The sequence below is a fragment of the Rissa tridactyla genome, chromosome 5 (genome assembly GCF_028500815.1).
Source record: "Rissa tridactyla isolate bRisTri1 chromosome 5, bRisTri1.patW.cur.20221130, whole genome shotgun sequence".
Taxonomy (NCBI): Eukaryota; Metazoa; Chordata; class Aves; order Charadriiformes; family Laridae; genus Rissa; species Rissa tridactyla.
The window spans coordinates 15,014,817-15,039,326 of NC_071470.1; the positions used below are offsets into that span (position 1 = coordinate 15,014,817).

The window sequence follows — 24,510 nt, forward strand, 5'->3', positions numbered from 1 at the left end:
AACCTGGAAAATAGATCTATATTGGTCTTACTCCAAGAAACCGCATGCGTACGTATAACATCCTGTTTTCTTTCAGATGCACAATGTGGTGGTAGCAAAAAGAAATGTGCATAATACATAAATAACATTGGCTGTTTTTCAAAGCATTTTATGATGAATTGAGGATGTTTTCTAACCACACTGAGGCATTACTTACTAGTGTATTCTTTTCTTGCAAAGGTATCGTTGTAGTCATATGGGCTGCATTGCCTATTGTAAGGCAGCAATCCTCTGACCTATCAATGTTGTCATTAACTTGCATCATCTGTGTCCATACCTGCTTACCAAAAATGGGTTTCTTACAATAGTCTGGCAGAAAGCAGCTATTTGAAATTTGTCAGTTAGTAACTAGTGTGATACAAAATATGTTTTAGAGATTAAAACTGTAAGGAAGTAAAAATACTTTGGACTTGTGTCCACTCTAACAAAAATCTAAACTGAAAAAATTAATTGTATTTTATAAATATGTATTTTATTTAATTTGAAACAGGAAAATAAAGGTGAGTGTGCTGCAGACACTGAAACCTCTGAAAGTAACTCCTCTGAATACTGTGCTATTTAAAATTGTTGTTTTATTCTATCAGCTTCTTTTGAATTGAAGATGATAACCCTCTCTTGGAAATAATCATCGCCATGTCTAAAATGTGAATCCAGTTGCCTTGTCTGTATTTGCACAGGAAGTACTGCTTCTTGTATTAAAAATATGTTTTTCAACCAATAATGCAAACAAATATTTTTTTTTTCTTTTAATAGCAAATACCAGATGTATCACCAACAGGCCGTTACACAACATTGGTCCCTCTCTTATTTATTTTAGCTGTAGCTGCAGTGAAGGAGATAATAGAGGATATTGTAAGTATTTAACAGCCATATTTTGTAAATAGCTTTTAAATTTTTCATAGATTGTATTACAAAAATTTGTTGAATAATTCTGTGTTGAACCATTTTTGCCTTCTGGATCTCTTGAAAGCTTCTAAAGCTGCTTACTTCAGAAGATGAAATCTTTAGGATATGATGTTATGATTTGAAAGTGTGTTTACTATATATGTAAGTAACAATAACACAGTAAAACACTGAGTGTTGTGTTTATTATGTAGATTTTTCCTGGGAAAACACTTCTCATTAATGAAGTACAAGCATATTTCTAAAGTGTGAACTGGACCCAAAGACTCCACAGAACCCAGTCAAGTCGAGAGCATTGCTAGTTTTCTCAAGCAAGGGCTCTGCTAAAAGAACATTGGAAACTATTGAGTTCATCTCAGGTGAAATCTGGTTTTAAAACCAAATAACCTTTAAATATTTATTTGGTTAGAAAATTTTTTTTTCTTCTTGCATGAGCAGAGCAGAGTCCTTTACTCCCAATAATTATACTTGTAAGCTGGATTTAAGATCAATTTGTGAATGAGATACTAGACTAACATTTTACAGAAAAGTTGTGAGAACTTCTGGCTTTAGTCCAGTCCATGAAGAAGGTAGGATTAAAAAAAAATCTTCCCGTAATCCTTTTTATTTTTACATCTTTATTTGAGGTGCCTTTCAAGAAAAATAGATAAGCCCTCAGGAACTCAGAGTTGCAGATCTACGAGGCTGCATAGTCTCCAGCATCTTCACTTGTCCTCCAGACCTGAAACTGGATGGATTTTTGTTTCATGACCAAATAATTCCTGGACCTTTCTAAAAAGTGTCTTTTAACCTCTTACTGGAATTATAACGTGACGCTTTCAGTATGTTTAGAATAGTAATCTATTTGGTGTAGTACATTTGAGATGAATGAGTACAGGTCACTAATGTGCCATTTTTAAAGTTTTAAAAATGGATTTTTTCCAGTTGTCAAATCCAGGTCCATACATGTGATGCATCCCTTTATTTCTAAAGTCACATGCATAAAATCCTTGTTTTCAGTGTTGTGACTTGGCACAGTTTTGTAGACAGCAAGGGGAATAGGCCTTTTTCACTCTTCCCAGTTGCTCCAGCCCGGTGTAATTTATTGTTAGTCTTTCGTGTCTTGGTGCTAATTGTGATCTGCTGATGTCTGATGGCCAGGAATGCCCATGAAACACTTGACCTTGTTAGGCAGGCGCCCCCACCTACGCCAGGCTTTCCTTGGCTCTCTCCAGTTGGTGTTTGTGGTAGTGATGCTTTTGCTTCCTTCTTGCATTGAATGAAAACTTAGAGCTGTGATATTGTCATAACCAACGTGTCCGTTCTGCCTTCTTCTGTTTTGTGGGTAGGGTCCATTCTGGCTTCTTCTATTCTGTGTCTAGGGAAGGGAATTTCAGGCTCTGTTTTACTTCATACAAAAGATGTTGGAGTTTTCAGAGTACCTTCCTGCCTGCTGTTGGAGAACCTGGCTATTTAATTTGCATAACATCATTGAGTCATTTAGCTTTAGATGATGTTTTTTGTATCTAAGGGATTAGTCTTGATGCTTTACCAAATTACTCTGGATGCCAAGAATTTCTTAATCCTCTCTTGTTCTCTTTTAGTTCTGCAGACATTTTATTTTGAGGACAAGAAGTTAGATGCATCATCATATGGCAGAGTGCCTTGTCCACTAGAGGAGTAGCGTTCCTGGGTTTTGATGTTGTGGGCTGTTCTCTTGATTTTTGGAAAGTGTTGCAGGTAGTATAGTCTTGCCCTGCACACAAATAGGTGGCTTTCTGGGAACATCAGATTTACTATATTTGAGCAGAATTACAATGTATATGCAGAAACATGATCAAGAGGAAGAGTGGTGAGCTGCAAAGAAGCTCTGAAATGGAGGGTGGCTGGGCACATGCGGCCTTTCCTGCCGATACAGTTAACTCAATCTCCTCAGTTACCTCTGTGGATGGATGGTAGTGACATATATTGTACCTCTGGGGTGTACGAGGCTCCTGGGCCACAGAGTTGAGTGGTCCTGAAAGAGACAACGGTGTTTCCGTTAAATGTTTTTGTTCTATTTTGCATTTCTAGTATTTACTTCCCAATAGTCACCTTCTTCTTACATGTCTTTGTTGCTTTCTCCTTACAGAAACAAAATCCCTTTTAAAAAAAAAACCATAAAATCAATTCATGTTCTTTCAGATATTTTTAACAGTTCTGCTGTTAATGCTTACAGACTTACACCATCTGTCAGTGTCTAGGCAAATATAAAACTGAGGTTGCTGCTACTGTACAAAGTGTCCTTTTTAAAATTATCCAGTCACCTTACTTTTATGTCATTTGTTTGTACCATTTGCCTTTTGCAACTTGAAGTGTACAGTTTGACATGGGGAGGAAACAGAGAACAGGTTTAGGTGGTTTTTGCATGTATCAGCTATAACAATAAAGTTCACATTTCCAAATATACTACACAAGTATCTAAAGGCAATTCAAATACTATTTTTCTTTCTGTTAAATTTCCATTGCCTCAGCGTGTAGTTAATTCCTGCTGTAATTTTTTGAAACTGAATGAGGTGAAGGAGCTGATTGGGAGAATTTAGCTGCTAATTTAAAGGCTCTGTGTGTATATGTGTATATATATGTGTATATAGCTGATGGTAACTTCATCAATTTCTCACTTGCACAGCTGAGTTTCACAGACTATAGTCCAAACAAAACAATTTGCTTTAGTTTTGTAGTCAAACAGGTATGAAATCTAATGTTGCCTGTTGGTTATATCCTGCAGGAATATTTGGCTGACTCTGACAGCTGTGCTTTTTTTTTTTCCCTGGGAAAGATGACCACTTGCTGTGTAGTAAAATATCAGTGTGTTCTCCCTTAACATTTAATTTTCATCATGTCTTAGTTTCTTTACCCAGTGAGATATCTAATATCTCCAGGAATGGTTATCTTCATCTAATATTAAAGCAAGATTAATTGGCTTTTGGATGGGAACCTTATATATCGATATCAATACATATACTTAACAAAATAATACTTTCAGCTCAAGAACCAATACTTCCTTTTCTGAAGTGAAATCCCAAGAAGCCGAAGATCTTAGCAGAAAACTAAGATTATTCATGAACAGCATGTGTTTTCCATATATGCTTCAGAAGTGCCAGCAAAATTTGTGATATGCAGTGCTAGATTGTCGGCTGTTTCCAATGATTTTCACCCATCATAGCTCAGAAAGCAACTGACATTAAACTGTTACTTTTCAAGCTGGAGGAGACTCTTCCTGTGGGCAAATAAACACCTGCTTTGGTCAAGTTGTTATGCCTTCCCATTGATCAAAGGTTATTTATCTGTAAAATCAGCCATCTTTTTGAAAGGAGAATCTGCTGATAATCTCTGAAAATCTAGTGTAAGGTAATACTTTAACTTAGTTGTTGCAAAGTGATAAGGTGACCTTTTAAGAGCTGCTTGCTCAGAGTCATACCAGCATTTTATTAGAAATACATCCATTAAGTAACTTGATTTATTTTTCTTTCAATTTACACGATTGCTTCTGATTTTCTTTGTATTTCAAAGGCATGAATTCTGTAGCTCTCTTCAAAAAGCTTACTTAAAGCAGTTAATTCTTTTTAAAGTAACTTTCCAGATCCTGTTCCTGTTCAGGAAGCACTGAGTTCGTTAGTCTTAAATAATGTGTTTAAACTAGTGGTCACCTAAGGTTTTTGTAGCTAAGATGAGTTTGATTATACCTTGAAAATGCTGGTGGTTACCAGCTGCAGCAGAATATTTCTGTCAGAAGGTTTCTCACAGGTATATTAAAACTGAGGGACATCATGGCCTGCTTAGGTGGAGAAGGGGTTGTTGATTTTTGTTTGTCTGGTTTTGTTACTGTTGCTGAAGTCTGCAGGCACTTCTGTGCAAGTGAAGTCATGTATTTACACAGTCGTTGCTTGACTTCAGCTCTGTATGAGATACTTGTATGAAGAATAGTTCCATGATCTTTGCTCTGGTAGAATCATCTCCTGATTGCAGGAAAGGGCAAAGTTATCGTACACATATAAACCACTTCCGTATATACGGAACTTGTTTAGATAGCGATTGTGCACATGGGAGGACATTTTAGTACAACGCGGTTAGCCTGGAACTGGGTGTGACTTTCCTGATGAATATAACTATGCAAGTGATCCATAGTCCCGTTTAAAATGTGGGGTTTTTTTTAATTGTTTTTTTGGGTTGGTGAGTGGGAGGGGGTGATACGTGTGGTTTTTATCTTAAGTGTGAAAGCTTTATCATGTCAACAAAAGTCTTTAACCACTATGCATTTTTAATTTAGAAAAGGCATAAAGCTGATAATGCGGTGAACAAGAAACAAACCCAAGGTAGGAAACTTTTTAAAGCTTATTAATTGTGGTTTGTGGGGAGTTGTTTTTTGAATTTTTTGCAAGTAGTGGTAATGTCATCGGAACTGCTTAGAGGTAATTGAGTGGGAAATTGCTTATGCAGATTATTTCAAAATTTGGAATCTAAACAGTTGAAATAACAATTTGCAGTCACATTAGCCCCACAAAATGGGATACATTATAGATTAAGTTTATGAGGTTCCTAAGAAACTTTAATATTTACTCATCACAGGTGATGCTGTAGCTGTTAAAAGATCATAATCACCGCTATATTTAGTGGGTCTAGATTATGGTGAAAAGTCTATGCATTTCTAAGTATGCAAATCATAATTTTTTTTCAACCAGCAAATCTTGAATAATTTGATTTTGGAAAACTGCAATTGGAATGACAATTCATAAAACGGAACTATGTTACTGTGCTGCTTCGGAACTTTGGATAAGGATGAATACAGGTTTATTTTGGTTTTTTTAATATGAAATCAATGTAATAGTTTGATTAGAGATAATGAGATATTTAGCCAGTGTACCCAAACTGAAACTTTGGAATGTGATTTTTTTTTTTTTTTTAAAAAACAAAGAAATAAACATTTTAATAAAGAAAAGAAAAGGTATAAATCAGAGGATTATTTTAGCTCAGAAAGCAAGGGAGATGTTAGCTAATGTGTCCTAAACACACTTGTCAGGTAGGAAGGCCCAAGTTTAAGTTCCTGCTTTGCTGCTCTTTAACTTTTCATGTTATCTGTTCTAAGGTAGGCCTGTCTTGAAAGAGCTGGTCCTGCTTTTATGAACAGGAAGAGGAGTGAGTGTCATGTGAATTTGATTGCAGAAAGTATGAAAAATACCACAAAGAGGAGAATCTTACATGGAATCTTTTTTAAATAAATAGCAAACATAACCTTAAGTTTTTTAGAGAGGGAAGTGGTCAGTATTGTTTGCCACTGCTAGCCACTGGAAATGTCTCTAACTTAAAAACATACATTTTAAAGCCTACCTAAATTGTACATAAATCTTAAAATTTACTGCAAATTTATGGGGGACAGAGGGGGAAGGTAACTTATGAAACTATTGAGCATGTATCTCAATAGGAGGTATTGGAGGGCTTAGGGCAGGGAGAGAAATCTATTGACTGAAAGCACTGGGAATAGGAATCTCCAGAGAACAGGCCTGGAGAAACAGATAACCAAAGGAAAGCTAATGTAGGCATCCAAAATTCAATGCTTTCATCAAGCATTCATAGCTTTTGAGATTGCAGCCATCAGTTTTAGGTGGCAGTGAATCTTGAAGTGCCTTCTAATTTTTTTTTCCCCAGAGTGTACAAAATTTTAAATAAATAAAACTTGTTTTACTGTCCTTCCTGCCTCTTCTCCTGGGTTACCTAGTTGGTCAGCTGTTTGGTGACTGTTCCTAAAATTCCTGAACGTTCCATGCACGCGTCTTGGAAGTTGAAAGTATAATGAGGATACATAAAATATTGCTAGCACTGAGAAACAAGTTTCTTAGGCTAATGCAGGATTCAAATAAGTACAACATTGATCCTAGTGTACTGTCAAAGCAATATTTAAATTTATTGTCAAATACAGCCTATTGTCAAAGCAATAATTAAATATTTAATCAGTATGATGCTCGCTCTCTTTGTTTTCATGGGTTCAGCAGTTCTGTAACGCTGAAAAGTAGCAATGTGCGTAGTACATTATATATCCAGCTCCACCTTTGGTTGCCTTTTAAACATACCAAATTGTTAATGAAATAGAATATGAATGTATAGATTCTGAATATGGGTTTTCCTTCATCTGTCTGTTCCTTAAAGGCCGTCTGTGTCTCAGTTAACCTTAAGTAATTAACTTTCTAAATTTCCATTATTATAAAAAACCTTTCGCAGAGGATTTTGATTTATTAGGCTGCATTAGGGACGATTTTTGTTACCTCGGGCAGCATACATCTACAGCAGGACACCATCAGACACTCAGACGTGAAGAAGTGTGTGATTCTGCAGTGTGGAGAAGTAGTCTTCTGTAGGGCAGGTAGAGCGTGCTTTTGAAAGTTTGTTGTTAAAGACAGATGAAAAACGGGAGATACAAATGTGAAAGCCAGACTGCAGAAGACTTTATGGCACAAGTTCTTTAACCATTATGCAAAAGGTGCATAGCAACACCGCTTCTTTTTTTGTTCTTATAAGAAAATGGATTTAATTAAATGTCAGTGTATGTTAATAGTGCTTAAAAGCTTATTGGATCAGGTTAGTGTTAGAGTACTCTGAAGAGTTCAGGTGTCTCAGGATGTTTTCATGAGTCCGACTCATCCATTTGTGAGCTGATTTTAACCAGCTAAACCAGCAGGAAACATCCAGAAAGGAAAGCTGACAGTTTCCTTCCGTTTAGTGGGTTAAACTGGCTCATGAAGGGGTCCAACAAACACCAGCGGCAGCAGGCATTAAGCAGTGAGGGCACACACCTTCGCATGGGGTGAGGGCAGAAGAGGACCTTCCCTTTGCCGTGGCAATGCTATGTTAGGTCAGCTTGGATGCATGTGAAACAGCCTTAGGATGTATTTCAGCAGTGCAGGTGCTTCTGCAGCCAGCACTTTTTAAGAAGCCCTTGGACACCTCTGGCAGCTTATTTGCATTTCAGACCTGCAGAACTCCAGTGGCAGTTACTTTGCTTCAGCTATTTGTGAAACCTAGTCATCTGGATTGCTGCAAGGTATATTTTTAATCCTCACCAGTTCTCTCATCTGGTTGATGCTGTGGCTTCACAAACGGTATTGCTGACACAAGGAGATGGAAGTATGTAGTTGGTGGCACAATTGTGAAATGTCTTGGGTTCCTTAGGACAGTATTGCAACCAGTTCTCACTCTGGATCTGTAGTCTTCCCAGTGAAGGGAAATAGTTTGTCAAAATAGATTTTGTGTAATGATCAACTGATTGGTGAGACAGTCATTAAATATCTTGCGTACTGTCCGAAAGGGAGATTGCTCCATTTACCATTGCCCTGAGCATAATATGGCACTAATAAATCTGGGGAAGGAGGGGTAAGAGAATTTATCTTTTCCTAAAGAATTGTTAAGGAGGTTCGGTAATGACTTGCAGAAATAATTGAGAAATACAAGAAGAGGGGTCAATCTGGACAGAACCTAGAGCAAGACTTAGATGTAAAGGCCATATGTATTCCCAGATTTTGATCCACTTTTTTGAAATCAACGCATGCTTGTATAAGAATTGGATCCTGATCAGGTACTTAGGTAAGCATCCTGGCAATTTGAAAGCAGAGAGACAGAGTGAAAGAGAACAGTCTCGGAGCCATCTGAGTACTCATACATGGCAATACATTTTCTTTTAATTTCATTTGCTTCTTGCAGATTAATCTTCAATAGCTTTGTAACTGGTGCTAATAAAAAAAAAAAAGGCACCTTTATTATTCTCTGAAAACATATTCTTGGCAATTAACTGGCAAACAAGGCATGGGGTTTATATCATAGGAGCAATACTTAAAACTGGAGTGGTGGAGTGTGCTTGCAATATTAATTGCTGCTGCCTGTGAAAATCTATACTAAATCTTAGGCTAAATTGCATGGGTTTAGGGGGAATGATTTTTGGGATTTTCAATATGTTTATGGAGGAGACGACTGCAATGATGCTAAAGTCCTCTGACATGACAATAACAGTAAGAACAGCTGAATGCTGAGAAGTCTGCTGGTGGCTTTTTGTGAATCTTTTTTGTATGAACCTCATCAACATTTGAACTGAGAAAATTCTTGAATTTATTTCTCCACCCTCCTCCCCCCCAGTAATTTCATAACTTTTTGACTTTTGAACTTTTTATTGCAATTACTAATTTAATTTAGAAAATACCACGTTATCATACAATCTATATCAGATTTTGTTGATTCTCAAACAGTGTAAAACGTTCTTATTGACTTTGTAATAAGATTCTATGGTACAAAAAACTGTTACACAGAATATGCACTGTATAATTGAAATGTTTGAGCTGAATTTATAGAAGCAAGGCATGCTGTAAAGTATTGTGTAAATGAGCTGTGTCTGATAAGGAATCTAACACATACCTGTATACTGCAGTTAGATTGTACGACTGGAAAATTCTTTCTTCTCTTTTTTTCTTTTTTTCAGTACTACGAAATGGTGCATGGGAGATTGTCCACTGGGAAAAGGTGTGTGTTTATGTTGGTGACTTTTAGAGCATAATGCAGATTTAATGTTTGCTTTATTTCTCCAGATAATTGTCATTGATAAGAATTAACTGGTATGTTGCAAAATGTATGATCTTTTGTATTCTGTTTTTTTGTTTGTTAATACTTGTCTCTTAAAATGCACTTTTAAGTGAAGTCAGTTTTGATGTCATGAGTCAGGCAAAACTGCCGTTAAATGGTGGGCTTTAAGTTTAGTGGAAAATAACTTGAATAATATAATTTACTTGGGAATATTTGCATATGGCAAAATTATACAGTTCCTTAGTTTTATTTGGCATGCCAAAGCAGAAACTTCTTTCTGGAAACCACTTACTTTGTTGTATTTCATGAACTTCTTTGGCTTTAACCAGGAGAACTTTAAAGACTGTTGTGCAGTAGTCAGGAAGGAGCTGTTAAAGGTAGCTTTCAATGACTAAGTGTTATGCTATCTATCTAGTCCCTTAGTTTTATTGGTTTCCATGCCTGAAAGCCTGAAAAAATATATATAGCGTGTTGCAACAGAACTTAGGGGGGCTTAATTTCTTCTTCAACTCAACTTCAGTCTTCCAATAAAATATTTTACAGTAACTAGCAAAAGTAAAGAACTGCATAGAGACAGTCAGATTAGGCCTATTAAAGAATAGATTTCCAAACAATTCCATGACCTTTGAGTACCTAATACCTATAGGCTTCTCTAAGCGTGTGAGTTTCTAACAGTCTTTCTGGCAAATTCAGCAGGTAAATATTTACTGTGCTTAAAACAAAGGGATAACATATTTTGTTTGAGACCATTAACCAATTCCCAGTTTTCTTTCAGGTAGATGTTGGAGATATAGTTATAATAAAAGGCAAAGAGTATATACCTGCTGACACTGTACTGCTCTCATCAAGGTAGAGATGCCCACTGATGCTTATAGTGTAGAGGCTGGTTTCTCTACCCTGCATTTATTTATTTATTTATTTGTGATTGCTCCAAGGAAATAAGGAATAAACAAAAATGCTGCTGTTCTGAAGCGTAGTCTTTTATTCATTTGGGCATTTATAATTTCAGGCAGTGTTTCTTCACACTGTGACAACTACAGTTTTACAATTACACTGGCATTCAATTTACCCCTAAGAAAAACTTAGTATGTTACTTTGTTGTTGGATATAATACAAAAAAGGCTGATTCTCTGTCTAAAAATTCGACTTCAACTGCCGTATTTAACCAAGTTGGGTTTTTCATATGTACCTAACAAATTGCATCATATAAATAAATTAAAATGGATATATTACAGGGAACAGAAAAGTTTATAGTAGATATAGTCACCATTTTGATAGTTGAATCAGAAAAAAAAAAAGTGAACGAGATGTGAACCACCAAATTAGCACTGTCTCTGAGCTGAATATTCACTTTATTCTCTAATATATATATATACTGTGAATAATTTCAGCACTGAAAGCAGGACTTAATTTGTAGCATGTAATGCTGTGATTCTTTTACCATGGACAATCACAGGTTGTTTATCATCATTTCCTTGGACAGTTTTATTTAAGAAATCCACATCTTATGTGGAAGATGCACATTTTTCAACATCTATTTGATCAGGTCAATAGACAACATATTCTAAGAATTTTTGCAATGAAGATTATTTAAATATGATCAGTTTTACTTTGATTTATTACTGTATGTTTACAATGCAGTTTCCATATTTTTTTCTGGTACGAGCAGAAGCATTATTGTAATGTGTATGATTATGGATTAGATACAAATCCTCTGTGATCGCACTGAAGTTAATAAATCCACTCATACATACAATTAATAATGTTAGGGTCTTACGTGTTTCTGTGACAGACTGTGTGGTGTAGACTAGTATATTGTTTATTCCATCTTCCATTATGTCTCAAAATTAAGTGTAGCTGTTTCTAAAACGCTTCTCTTAAATTATTATGAAGTATAAAGTAGTTGCCAAATAACACTGTAAATTTTCCCCACAGTCTGTCTTCGGTACTAATGTTTGTCATAACTTGAGATGTTTTTGTACTGAGTATCTTCTATAAACCTTTTACTTCTGTACTTCGAGAAACATTTATAAATGTTATTGGTGCTTCTCCACCATCTTCATATGCAATACACCATGTAGCAAAGAACATTTGTTCTATTGGCCTGATAATAGCTTCTGTCATGCTAACCCTAGTGTTTTGCAAGCAAAACAGATCACATTCTCTCAGAGCAACTTTATAATCTTCATGAGTAAGCTCCTAAATTTGAGTCTTTGTGTTGATGTCTTCACTGTTTTGCCCTTTTGGATTTGGAGGACACTTGCATCACAGTGTGCTCCAATTGTAGTTTGCACACAGAAAAATACCAACTGCCTGCAAAGCCTCCTTTCTGAGCCCTGTCCCTCCTGAAGGAATCCTATATCACATGTTGGTAAATTGAAATAATAGTTAGCCGCTACTGGACTCATCAGCACTGTTACCTCTTTGCTTAATCTCACTTTACCACCCTTGTCAGAACACACTGTCCAATGTGACCATTCCTCACCTTGAATTTTCCTGTCAGGTTTTTTTCTAGGATCCAGTTTGCAAAGGGGACTCCTTGAATCGTGATTGCTTTTCTGGGTCCAGTTCAGGCATTTCTTCCAGCTAAAACTTCCTTCTTAGTTATATTCCTAGAGTCCTGTTGCAGCCCACCTCCCAGGAGAGAACCCTGTGCTACGACATTACCTCTCATTCTGCCTCCATACCAGCATGTGCTCTCCATCTCTACTTCTTATCTCCACATGGCCATACATTCTCCAGGAAGACGGTCTCGTCAATTTTGCGTTCCAGGTGTTCATTCGTGCCCGCTTACATTTTAGGTTTCAATACCAATGCAAGCCTGTGGGCCTGGTTTTAATTCAAACTAATAATATTTGGTTCTTTTTACCAGCAATAGCAGTTTCTGGAGAATAAGATCTTAATTATTTTAGGAAACTGTAATCTCTTACAGTAGAAAGACACAAACTTCTGGGATTTAATTCCAGTTGGTTCTTGCTAGTTCAGTGTAAATTGAAATTTACAAAGCTGAAACAAAATACAAGATTTCAACACGTCTACATAGAAAGGTTCTTGTCACCTGACTTTTCAGAAAAGTTGGTGGAGAATCTTTTGTTGTGCCTTTTACTTTTTTAATTAATGTATGGAGTGGCTAGAAACTTTGTCAGTTGAGAAATAAGCATATCAACTTTTTATTTTTACTCTACAATACCAGTGTGTTCTGCAGCTTAAAATTGGTGCCTTAGAGTAAAACAATCCACGCAAGTAAAAATGAAAATATTCTAGCGCTTTTCCTTCTGACCTGATTAAAATAGGTTTTGAAAAAATTGTCATCAGACATTTTAAATTAACATGTATTGTTTGTATAATAATTTCAAACTCTGTCTTTTTGTCTTTGTCCATTTGGTTTTTTGGTTTTTGTTTTGTTTCTTTTTTTTTCCCCCCCCCCGCCACTTATTTTTGTTCTAATCATTTTCAAACTGGGATGTGTAGGTGGCAGTAGGGGAAGTAGTGAAAGTGACCAATGGGGAACATCTCCCAGCTGATCTCATCAGTCTGTCATCAAGGTTAGAATAAAGCAGTTGCACAGGATATGTGTATGTGGGTCCTCATATACCAAATATGAAGAACACTGCCGTGCTGATAATCTTTGCTTTGCTGTTCACCTTTCTTCACCAAAACCCAGACATTTATAAAATTAGAAAGGGTGCGGTTGCTAAGAGTACAGATCATTAAAGTGTAAATGCATGATAACTCTCCAAGAAATGAAATTTTGTTTCAGTCCTCTTTGGTTTTTACACTATCCCCATGAAATTTTGTCACAGAAGTTGTCATTGAATAAACACACACTAAAACACCAGGATAAATATAAGTTTAATTCCTTAGAGCAAATTAAGAAGAATATACACGTTTATACCAACCCACTATTTCCAGCAAAGAATGTAGTTTAATGTTGGTAGGACTGGTAGAGGACCCTCTGCACAAACTTGGATGTTGCACAATCTCTGCTGCATGCAATGGCAAAAGCAGCGCTGTTCTTGTGTATTGTGACAAAATGCATGATTCTTAGAGACGTCAGCTTTATGCTATTGTCTGCACTGTTACCGCACTTTGTTTTTCCCTAACAAATCAATGGGCCTGCCTTGATCTATCTGTAACTTACTTTGGAGGTCACTGCTATCTGCTACAGTAATTACAATTAAGCATGTGTCTCACTTAAAATGTCTTTGCTGCCTTAGTCTGTTTCGAAAGTGCTTCACAAAAATATTGTTTGTTTTTTACTATTAACTGATAAAAATGCTAGAATTGTAATAAAGTTTTATACAGGTGATTCCATCCAAAAGATCTAAACAGAAGTTATTTACATTTTTAGAAAAGTTTGCCAAGAAGAAAATGCTAGCCTAAAAGGAATTTGTGATAATAATTTATCAGATCTTAATGCTTTTGCTTTAGAAAAATGTTAGAATGGCCTACATAACTTCATCCTGCAAGCATTTTAAAACTAAGTCACTTATCAGTAGCCACTGTTGCATTAAGAAAGCAAGTTTTAAAAAAACACGTGATGCTTCAATCTCATGCTAGAAAGAAGAAAAATATTAAAAGCTTTAAAGTGGTGTAGGGAGTAAACATTTATTCTTTTAAGTTGAAGAGGATTTTTATGACTTTACAAGATCAAGACATCTTTCTATTATAGATATAAGTAGTAAGTGTTCGATCCTCATGTCCAGAAAATGGGAGCTGAGTGAAGTAATTCAGAAATCTTGACCTGCTAGACCTGTTCTTGTTTAATATCAATTTGCAGAAAAGTAATTTGTCCTCTGTATCTCTGTCTTCATAGTTAATACTCCTATAATGTTTATAATATGTTTTAAAACCTGAAAGTATTTTACAAAATACTGCTGTGTTACATATCAAAAAATGGTATTGAAAAAATTAAATGCAATAAGCCTTTTAGCAGTACATGTCACATAGATGAACTATTCAAGTAGTAATGTTCTGCATAAACTTAAATCTTGTCATTTATAAAAAAGCTTTTTAAAATTGCATAGAGGACAGATATGTTTCAAAACCTGTGTTGTGTTATCCATAATTTAGACATTTTTTTATAAGAGAACGCTTCACAAGAAAACTTCCATGTCTAAACTACTGCTGCCTACAGTAGTAGGCACTACAGATGTACTACATTTGTGTCTGTATCTTAATCTCATGTAAAAACATAGAAAACTTACTACGTACAGCATTTTTAGCAGTGTTTCATGTAAGGTAGGTAGGTTTTGGCAACCTTTTCTGAAAATGTAAAGTACTGTTGGTTTTACAGATTTGGCTGTAAATTATTGTAGTTCCGAAGATTTGATAAGAAAAAAAAAAAACCACAATTGCCTAAATAACTTTTAAAAGATTACAGAAAGTTCATGGATTTTGACATTATAACTTAAAACTAAGGAATTTTTTTTCTTAATAGTGAACCGCAAGCTATGTGCTACATCGAAACATCTAACTTAGATGGTGAGACAAACTTAAAAATTCGACAGGTAGGAGTTTCATTTTTGAGAATATCACTAATATTACTTTCATCTATCATTGCTTATTGAAACATATTTTATGACATTACTGTCCAGTTTAGAAGACTGTGAAATTTTAACGCTTTGAATAAAAATATATGGGTTATTGACATCATACAAGGTTTTGTTCAATTAATTAAGTGGAAGGAACAAGTGGTTACTCCTAAACCATACCTTGCACTTTGGTTTAGGGTGGGGTTTTGGGGGAAAATAGGTGGAAAGAGTTGTAGTTGGGTATTAGTTTTGTTTTAGAGGATACATGAGGGAGAAGCCCTGCAGAAAGAAGCTGATAATGCCAATATTGTCCTCAAGGGACAGGTAGGGAATCGTAGTTTTTGACTGAGTATGCAGTCTCCATGCCGGGACATTCTTTCTGAGTTGCATGATGGGTTATGACCCTGTCTTCATCATGATGTTTCAAGATACCAAGGTGACTTTTTAACTGTCTGTAGCAGCGGTGTGATAGCGAAGTGGTAGCAGTCCCATTATGTTCCTTTAGCGATACTGTTTCTTTTGGTTTTGCACTACCAGATTTATAGTACATTTAATTATTGGAAAGTGATCTTTGATGTCATTACTAACTAATTTTGTTTACAGGGTTTGCCACTAACATCAGACATAAAGGATATAGAAAGCTTGATGAGACTTTCAGGCAGAATTGAATGTGAGAGCCCAAACCGACATCTCTATGACTTTGTTGGAAACATCAGACTGGATGGGCATGGGTATGTAAATCCAGCGAAGATCATCTCAGTATGTTCTATCCAACAGTAGATAGCTATATGTTGTTAAACTACTTAAGTTAAAATATGAATAGTAAAGTCTTTATTCTGTTAAGACCAGAGAGGTAAAAATCTTTTCTGATGTATTCTTTATTAGACTTCATTCTTTAAAAAAACAATGGGTAAAACTGTACTTCTAATGTCTACAACTTCTTTTTTGTACTAATTGACCTTCATAAAGCAGTAGCTATTAATAATAGAAGGGAGTGCTAATCAAATTCTAATAGTTCTGGAATATCTCTTCTTAAGTATCTCATCCCTTGCCTGTTAAGTTTCTGTTATAGAAACTGAATAGAAGTAGTTTCTTTTCTGTTTTTTTTTTTTATTGTTGTTTTCTTTTGTGTGTCAAAGTCTGGAGTGGAACTGAGTCTGTCACTATATACCTCAAATTCTTCTAATTTGGTGTCTGAGACATTTAATACCTTAGCTTACTGAAAGTATGTTACTGTAAAAATAGGCAGGTTCAATGCAATTGGAATATACATGCTTGTAAAACTGCTTCAAAAATTTTTAAAATACTTAAGTGCTTACCAAATAGTGATACGTGGAGTGTTCTATGGGTTTGAACCGAACATGATGTATTAGGAGTATGAAGTTCATTACTAGTTCCAGAATTGGTGAGTCCTTCATTCCCAAAGACTTACAGGATTTCTTTTTTATTTGGTAGGCATTTATTTCTCCATATACAATATTATTCATGTTTGTGGTTTTAGACTGATATATATAGTATTAATTAATTATTAAATACCTTTTTTTTTTATATTCCATTTTTTATTTACTGATTTCTTACAGATGCATTCCGGGAGTTTTCAGTCACAAGAGGGTGGATCTATTCTAATTCCACTGTACTTGTCGTTAAGAAGAGAAAAACATTTACCTGTAATTCTTCTCTGAAGGTAATAGTTATAATAGATCCACACATTCATCCTTCCTCCCTGTCTAGAGAGAAAAACATATTTTTCTTTTTAATCTAATTATTTAATTTTAAAATCTGATTTAAAAAAGAGACATTGAACGTGCTGATGGCTGTTGTGCCTCAAGACTGTGTAGGAGGAATGCCATCTGCTGGTCAAGCAATTTGTCATTTGAGAAATTCAGTTTTGGAATATTTTGAATAATAGTTTCTGTGCAGTAGGATAGTCTAGAAGTGTGGCTCTAATATAATATTTACCTTCAGTGAAAAAGAATTGCAGGTAAGTAACCCTTTTTGGATCCTGACCTTATTTGCAACCTGAAAAATCAGGGATGAGTTCTCTTTCTGCTCATATTAGAGGTAGCACAGGTTCATCCAACTGATATTTATTTATCCAGATCCTTAAGACCTTCCTACCAGATTACGTAGATCCAGCAGTTGTTATTTCCTTTTTATCCACTACCATGTTAGCATTTTTGCAAAAACACTGGAGGATACTGAGAATGTATCTCCCTCATCTTTCCCTTTAGATAACTCATGAGTGCCATAAATGTTGTATCTGGTTGAACTTTTCAGTCTTTTCTTTTCCCCTTCATGGGAGAACAACACAAAAAACCAAAGGTTCTCTTTTTTTCTTTTGGATGCTTAGTATTCAAGGAGGTAGAATTCCACTACAGTTATTTTGCTTTTTAGCTAAATCTGTGGACAGAAGGAGGCATTCTCAGCTTTTGAGTGTGTTAACTCTTATCTATAAAGCATGCAGCTCTTTGTTATGCTCAGGAATATACAGAAGCATGTCACTTGGTTTGAGACAATGAAGACAATTGCTAGAGAAAGGAGAAAAGTTCTTTTAGCCTGGATAAATTTGAAATTATGATTAGACTCAGAGAATGGCTCAGAGAAAAAGGGTGAGCAAGTTAAAAACAAGGGAAGATATTGATTATCCAGACCTAAAGTAAATGTTTTCTTGAAGACATACTGAAGAAATCTTTGGATAAGAGTGAAATATGCTTAAGAAAAAAATCTTGATATGCAAGTTTTCAAATGTGTCTTAGAAACTATTAGCTCTTAATATACCCTTGACAGCCCTGGCAGAAAAGTATTTTGAAAGGGTATTTCCCCATTGAAAACATCCCTTACGGAATGCAGCCCAAGTATGTTGCTGAGTCATTAGTTACATAGCATACAAGAAGAATCAGGTGAATTGGAGCAGTTTTGAGAAGGCTGAGGCCAGGAAATAGAAACTTGAGGGTTCTGTCAAGTCATTGCACCATCACTTCATTAGAGGTCAGCGTGACACCTGGCAGATCTGGGCTTTTTGTGTCCCTGGTTGTTTTGCTGTCTGTTTTCATCTCCTCGGTCTGTGCAGCAGTGCTGCTGGAGACGACTCCCATTGGCTGCAATCTCAATTCTCTTCTCATTGTCTTCCCAATAACAGACCCTTGAGGAGAAATTCCTGTCCCAAGTTGGAGAAGGGTATCCATTCCATCAGCTAGTGTCCTGATGGAAAAAAGAATCAAGAAAGGACTTTACTGCATATTCTTCACAGTTTTGAAGAGGGGAAAGAGGAAGAGTCTTAGAATTCACCTGACTCTACAAGGAGTACAAGAATTAAGAGTGGAAAGTTTTGACTTCTGCCTTCCTAGAGACTCTTGTGTTAGTAAAAGGGATAGGAAGTCATAGAAGCACAGAAAGTCTTTTGGCATTACAGAGAAGGTCCATAGTTGAAAAGGTTTCCAATTTATCTGTGGGGAACGTAAAAGTAACTTACTCTGGTTAAATGCCTTTCATCTTCTGTGACATTCTTGTTCGTGTTAATAGACTAAAAATATCTAATTATTCTTGGAATGGCATGTAATCCATTCCTTATTTGAAATGTCTTTGTGGTGTGCTGATGAATGGTCCAAAAGTCTTAGAATGATTCTGATCCAGGCCTCCAAATAAATAAATAAAAGCGCAGAAGGAATCTTTGATGGCAACAGGAGTCCCTCTTAATGATTCTTGTGTAATTCAAACCCCAGCAGTTCCTTTCATACTAGAAAGGACATTTATTCTCTTAATTTTGCCATGATATGAACAACATCTCAAATAAAAGAGCAGTACAGTTGAGATTTAGAAAGCAAGTAAATCTCAGTATGTTTTATATTTCAGTTTTCTTTTTCGATTTCTTCTTTTGATGAATTGCCTGCACCTGGAAATTATTTTCCATGGCAGTATCATTCAGCATTTCAGTTGCTGAAACGTACTTACTTGGTGGGGAGAATGATTCCTTAAACAGTCAGTGTGCTATGTGATAGTTTCCTGAAAAGTAAGCGGACTAAGTTGTAGTGGAGTGGGTTTTTTTATTTATTCGGTTTTTATGTAAAAGCACTCAAATATTTTTCCAGATAGATTTTTTTTTTTTCTTGTTTCTGCAAATTAACATTGCCACTGCTAATTTTAGGGAAGAATGTGGGTTTTCCTCTTTACTTGCAGTCTTTGACTCTTAAAAGCTTGTGTATGAGAGGAGAAGGGGACATAATGTACCAGAAACAATTGTTACCTGAAACTTACTCACTGAGGCTGACTTCATGCGCTTTGTGCTACCAAAAATGTTGCCCAATATCCTGGTTTCCTCAGACTCTTTATAGCTTATATATCAGAGATATAGTTGCTGTTATTAAGCAATTTATTTGTGATCTTCATAATGTGTTGGTTTCAAACAGCTGTAGAGATAGTAGTTTTAGGTTAGAATACCAAATACTAGAGCACTGTTGACAAGTCAGAACTGCTAGCTGGTATTTATAGAAAGAAAAGTGCAAAAATAGGGTACTGTTTGTCCCACGAATAGAGTAACAGTTTTCCAAAACTTTTTATATTTTAAGAAAAACCTGAGCTACAGTATATGTATAAAGTCATCTGTCTGAAATTAAGACAGTTAAATGTTTCCAACATCTTATGAGGTTTTGTAGCTCATTTACTCAGTGCAGTTTGAAAAGAATAACAGAAGGAAATTTACTTGGTTTTGCAATTTAAAGCTGTGGGAAATACTGTTTTAAACAGTGTTTTAAACAGTTAATCGTGTTCATAAAGGGTACTTACTTCACTGGAAGAGTGGATTATATTGATAGTTCAGAAAATTATTTCACTTGAAAATTCGTTTGGAAAAACAAGTTTTGTAAGACTAGTTGAGTTTCATCTTACACTTAGTAAAAAAACTTCATGAATCAAAGGTAAATTAGCCCCTGATAAGTTTCAGTATGCTTGCTATGTAATACCATATCTTTAGTGTCCATAATCAAATTAAGTGGTAAGTAATATTTTTGCAAACTTCCATTTTTGGACTTGCTTTAAACTGTCCCATTTTCTCTCTGTCAACACTCCCAAAAAGTTAACTCTGAAAATTAGGTTCCTAGCATATTTACAATAATCATCTAAATTTTGAGGAATTAGCTAATAAGATTTAAGAACTGCTGGTTATGTTTATTCGTTGACATTGATTGTTTTAACGCTAAATTATAAAACTCCTTCCTTCTAGTACTGTTCCACTGGGATCTGATCAGATTCTTCTACGAGGAGCTCAGTTGAGAAATACTCAGTGGGTTCATGGGATAGTTGTCTATACGGGACATGACACAAAACTTATGCAGGTTTGTCGCTTGGATTTTCTCTAAATTGTCTGGTTTGTTACCTTGTTATGCCGTTATACAGCACAGAAAATCCTGTCAGAGAACATGGCTAGATTCAGTATATTAGTTAAAATGCCAGTAATAGAGCATCTTTCTTACGAAGTAAAACCGTAAAAAATAAAGCAATTCCTCATTATTATTAGTCACTTAGTCACAGAGTAGTTTTTCCACTAGTAAGCATATTCATTGATTCTATTTTGTAACTTGTGTTTTGAAAACTATTTTATGAGCAAGTTGGATCACTATAGTTTGCCTGTTCATCTTTTTTTATTTTTGACTGCTCCTAAAACTGTCCTTTTGTGGAGCTTTCTTTCAAGTACAAAGGTAAGCATTCTTGTCAGAACACGAAGAGAAACTTTATTTGCAAAATGAGGAGGGAAGAGAAACATTCTCAGACAGTGAAATTACTTTTCCTACTGCTGTGTGAAATATCAAAATTGAGATGCATTTGTTGAGAAAAAAGAATACTTTCAGATTGGTCATGCATGTCTCTTATTTATTGCTTTTCTGATTTGTAAAACAGTTTGGAAATGTTTGATTGTATTAACAGTTGTCTTCTATAGGACTGATAAGGTGATTGCACATTTATTTTTAATGTTTAGTGTTAGCTGTTGCTGTTAGTGTGCTGTGTGATTTTTTTTTTTTTTTTTTTTTTTTTTTTTAAACTGCCTGTGCCTAAACTGCCTAGACACAAATCTAATGTTCTGATTCATGGATTTATAAACTGCCTTTTTTTTTTTTCTTTTGAGTGAAACAGTTATGCCATTCATGATGATGATGTTTTTGGGAGAATATTTAGAAAAGGATGCAGAAACACGTAGTTTGAAAAGTGAGAACTGTGTGTACCTCTTGTAATATTTAATAGCCACTGTTGTTTTTTCTCTTGCAGAATTCAACAAGTCCACCTCTTAAAATGTCTAATGTGGAACGGATTACAAATATTCAGATTTTGATTCTGTTCTGCATCCTTATTGCCATGTCTTTGATCTGCTCTATTGGTTCAGCTATATGGAATCGAAGGCATACTGGAAGAGACTGGTATCTTGATCTAAACTGTAAGATGTAAAATAGTATATTAATATTTCAGTGTTCTGTTGCCTTTCATATTTGGAAAGGAGGATGATGACCATGTTTTACACAGTGTGGTTTTTATCAGTCTGTCTTTATTGGTTGTTGACTGAAGTCATTCAGCTAGGCATATCACACAGCAAGTATAAAATTTACCTTACTGTGCTGTCTGAGCTCTTGCTAAGTTCAGGAAGGGGAGCTGTGTTGTTTGCCTCTACATCTCAGCAAGGTTTGTATCAACATTCCACTGGAATAAACAGTCAGGTCCCTAGACATCAGACAAAAGCCATTTTCAGCTATTACCAATGGGTTACATTTAAAGCTGCTGTGACTTTCCTGAATTTTTAAGCTGCGTCATCCCAGGAGATGATGCTGTGGCATTATAACTCTTATACAGGGATCTAACTAATTATTGGCTGCCAACGTGAGATTTTAGCAGACTGCTCCTAAAGAAGGTAAAACAGGCACAACAGATCTCGTCTAATGTGTTACACTGGGTGGCTGTACTCACAGTGGATGCGAGGCAATGTGATGTTATGGGGGCCTTCACGGCAGCATGCAACATACTGACATAATTTGACTTTAGGTGAGGGAATTTGCTTTACAGGAAGTTTTCATAAATATACTTTGTGGTCAGTTACTCACGTTTTCAGCACTTCTTACAGGGGGCCCAGAGCCGCCTTCGCTTAGGCAGTAGAACCAGAACTAGAGTTTCTGCTCCGGAAACAACAGTTTTGAATACAAAGCTGCTGAAGGTAGTCATCAAAGTAGGGATTTGGGAGTGGGCTGGTAAGTTTTAAGAGAAAAATCTTAGAATTTTGATTTGAAGGTACTCTCCTAAAGTTTCTGTTGAACAAAACAGTTGTCTGCACTTATGATGAACTTTTGTTTATTGAGAACCTTGGTTCTGTTTTTTGATGCTGAGAAAGAAACTTCTTTTTTTTTTTTTTTTTTTTTTTTTTAAGGAGGAAATTTAACTTTTGTATTTCCATGTTGAGGTGTAAAAAAAGTGAAATCATTAATGGAACACTGATAATTTCCAGTAATATTAAAGGATGGCTTTAGATGTGCTGCTTCGCTTGTTATTTTTCATCTGATTCTTCTTATCAGTGCTTTTTGTTTTTTCCTCTCTGGGAAATGTAAAAGTTGTCAGAATGTGTTAGTTAGTACAGTAGTGAAGCAGTTCAGAAGCTTTTGGTTTTAGTCCTGATAAAAGAAACATGAAATAGTGGCCACTGATATTTTGTCTGCTGTTCAAATGATTATCCTTGTCAGTTTATTTTCTGCTATATGCCCCGTGAAATGTGGGCATATTAAATGAAATTGTGCTGGGTTTTAAGTATGCCCTTTTAAGGCTGCATTCAGCTCCTGCTTTTTCTTGTAGCAGGTACTCTTAATATGTAAGAAGCAATTTATTCACCTTTCCCTTTAGTTATTTGATTCTTATGTGCTAGTGAAACAGGTTCCCAGCAGTGCCCCATCTTTCTGAATGCTATTAGTATTTAGTTAGAACAGTCTGTTGCCTGTGGATGATAAAAGAAGTGGTAATGTTAACAATAAATATCTTAATATTCTTTTATTTACAGGTAGCAATAGGTATCAAACTTCCTTTCATCTCAGTAGTCATTACTGAGAATATCGATGTCATAGAGAATGTTAGCTGTCTGGTCTTTTAGACTGCTACTTCATTTGATGCTGGAATTGGTATTAATGAAAGTATCCAAAACCTGTTCTCTTGGATCTTAGAGTGGCAGCCAGATCCACATTCCATAGGCCGTGGAAATCTGTCTGAGACTGTTTTTCTTTGAGAGGTCTTAGAACAGAGACAGGCATGCTATATCTTTTACCCTTTTGCTATAGTGGAGAGCAGACTGCTATTTCCCATTCGCATCCTCTCTGAGATGCTACTATTGGAGGTATTTAAAACTTCCAAAGGGAAAAGCAATATAAAACTGCTTGTTATAAATGTTAATATTCACATTTCCAGTTCTTTTAGAACTCTCATTAAACTCTGATTTCATCTTTTCTTTTCATGTGGTGTAAATTTACCTTTTTCATAGTATTTTGCTGACTAGAAGGAGAGAATAGGAAGGTGTGAGGGTAAATAGGGAAAAAAATTCCACTCCACATTTCCCCATTTAAAAATACAACATTCTAAAATTTAGAGTTTAGAATATAGTTGCTATATAGAGATATTCCCATATTATGATCTTAAAATGTAATGAAAGAGGATGGCTGGTAAGTTTGCTTTTCAGAAATTGGAGTTGACAAAGATTGCTAAATTTGAACTCCACTTTATAATAGAGATCCTTATCTCTTTTAAAGGTCATATTTGTAGGCAAGTCATATTGTAATTAATTCTCAAGTTTCTTCTTAGACATAGAACATTTAAAAAATAATTTTAAAACTTAATGCAATACTCTGAAGACTCTGTATATACATACTTTGAAGTATTGTCTTAAATGTTTTTTTATTTGCTTTGGTTTTTGGCAGATGGTGGAGCAAGCAACTTTGGATTGAATTTCTTGACTTTTATCATTCTCTTCAATAATCTTATTCCAATCAGTTTGTTGGTTACGCTTGAAGTTGTTAAATTTATCCAGGCGTATTTCATAAATTGGGTAAATATCATTTTTACAATATCCATTGACTTCTAAAATCAAGTGGTTTACAAGTAAGTTAAACAGTTGATTGCTTGTCGTTATACATTTTTTTTTCAGACTTTTTCCTAATGTAAATACTTAAGCTGTTTATTATTACTGGAATCTGAGAAGGTAATAATAAAAGGTTTTATTTACTGCTTTTATACCTGCACCAATTTGCTTTCTGGAATGTGTTTTTAAGTGCTTTGTACTTTCTCATTATTAATATTCAGATCCCAGTTTCATCCAGAGTGATCAGAGAAAAGTGCTTTGCAGTCCAGTGGAGTTTTGTCCAGTTTCATTTCTTCTTTCTAAACATAGCCCATGTTTTGGACTTTTTTATGTATTTTGATGATTTTTCCCACCACCACCATA

At 35.4% G+C, this 24,510-nt stretch overlaps 1 protein-coding gene across 6 annotated transcripts in view; it reads left to right on the top strand.

Annotated features, from left to right (window-relative positions):
• ATP8A1 (ATPase phospholipid transporting 8A1) overlaps positions 1-24,510 on the top strand; it is a 127,505-nt gene that overhangs the window by 15,989 nt on the left and 87,006 nt on the right. For 2 of the 6 annotated variants that reach the window (XM_054202209.1, XM_054202211.1), the window contains exons 4-12: positions 793-891; positions 5,231-5,276; positions 9,422-9,462; positions 10,298-10,371; positions 14,963-15,032; positions 15,660-15,787; positions 20,275-20,386; positions 21,315-21,480; positions 23,987-24,114. In XM_054202209.1, coding sequence (XP_054058184.1) covers positions 793-891; positions 5,231-5,276; positions 9,422-9,462; positions 10,298-10,371; positions 14,963-15,032; positions 15,660-15,787; positions 20,275-20,386; positions 21,315-21,480; positions 23,987-24,114 — 864 coding nt within the window. Of the gene's footprint in view, positions 1-792; positions 892-5,230; positions 5,277-9,421; positions 9,463-10,297; positions 10,372-12,993; positions 13,068-14,962; positions 15,033-15,659; positions 15,788-20,274; positions 20,387-21,314; positions 21,481-23,986; positions 24,115-24,510 lie in introns of those variants that run through there. The other 4 variants (XM_054202210.1, XM_054202213.1, XM_054202214.1 and 1 more) reach the window with 4 other exon arrangements.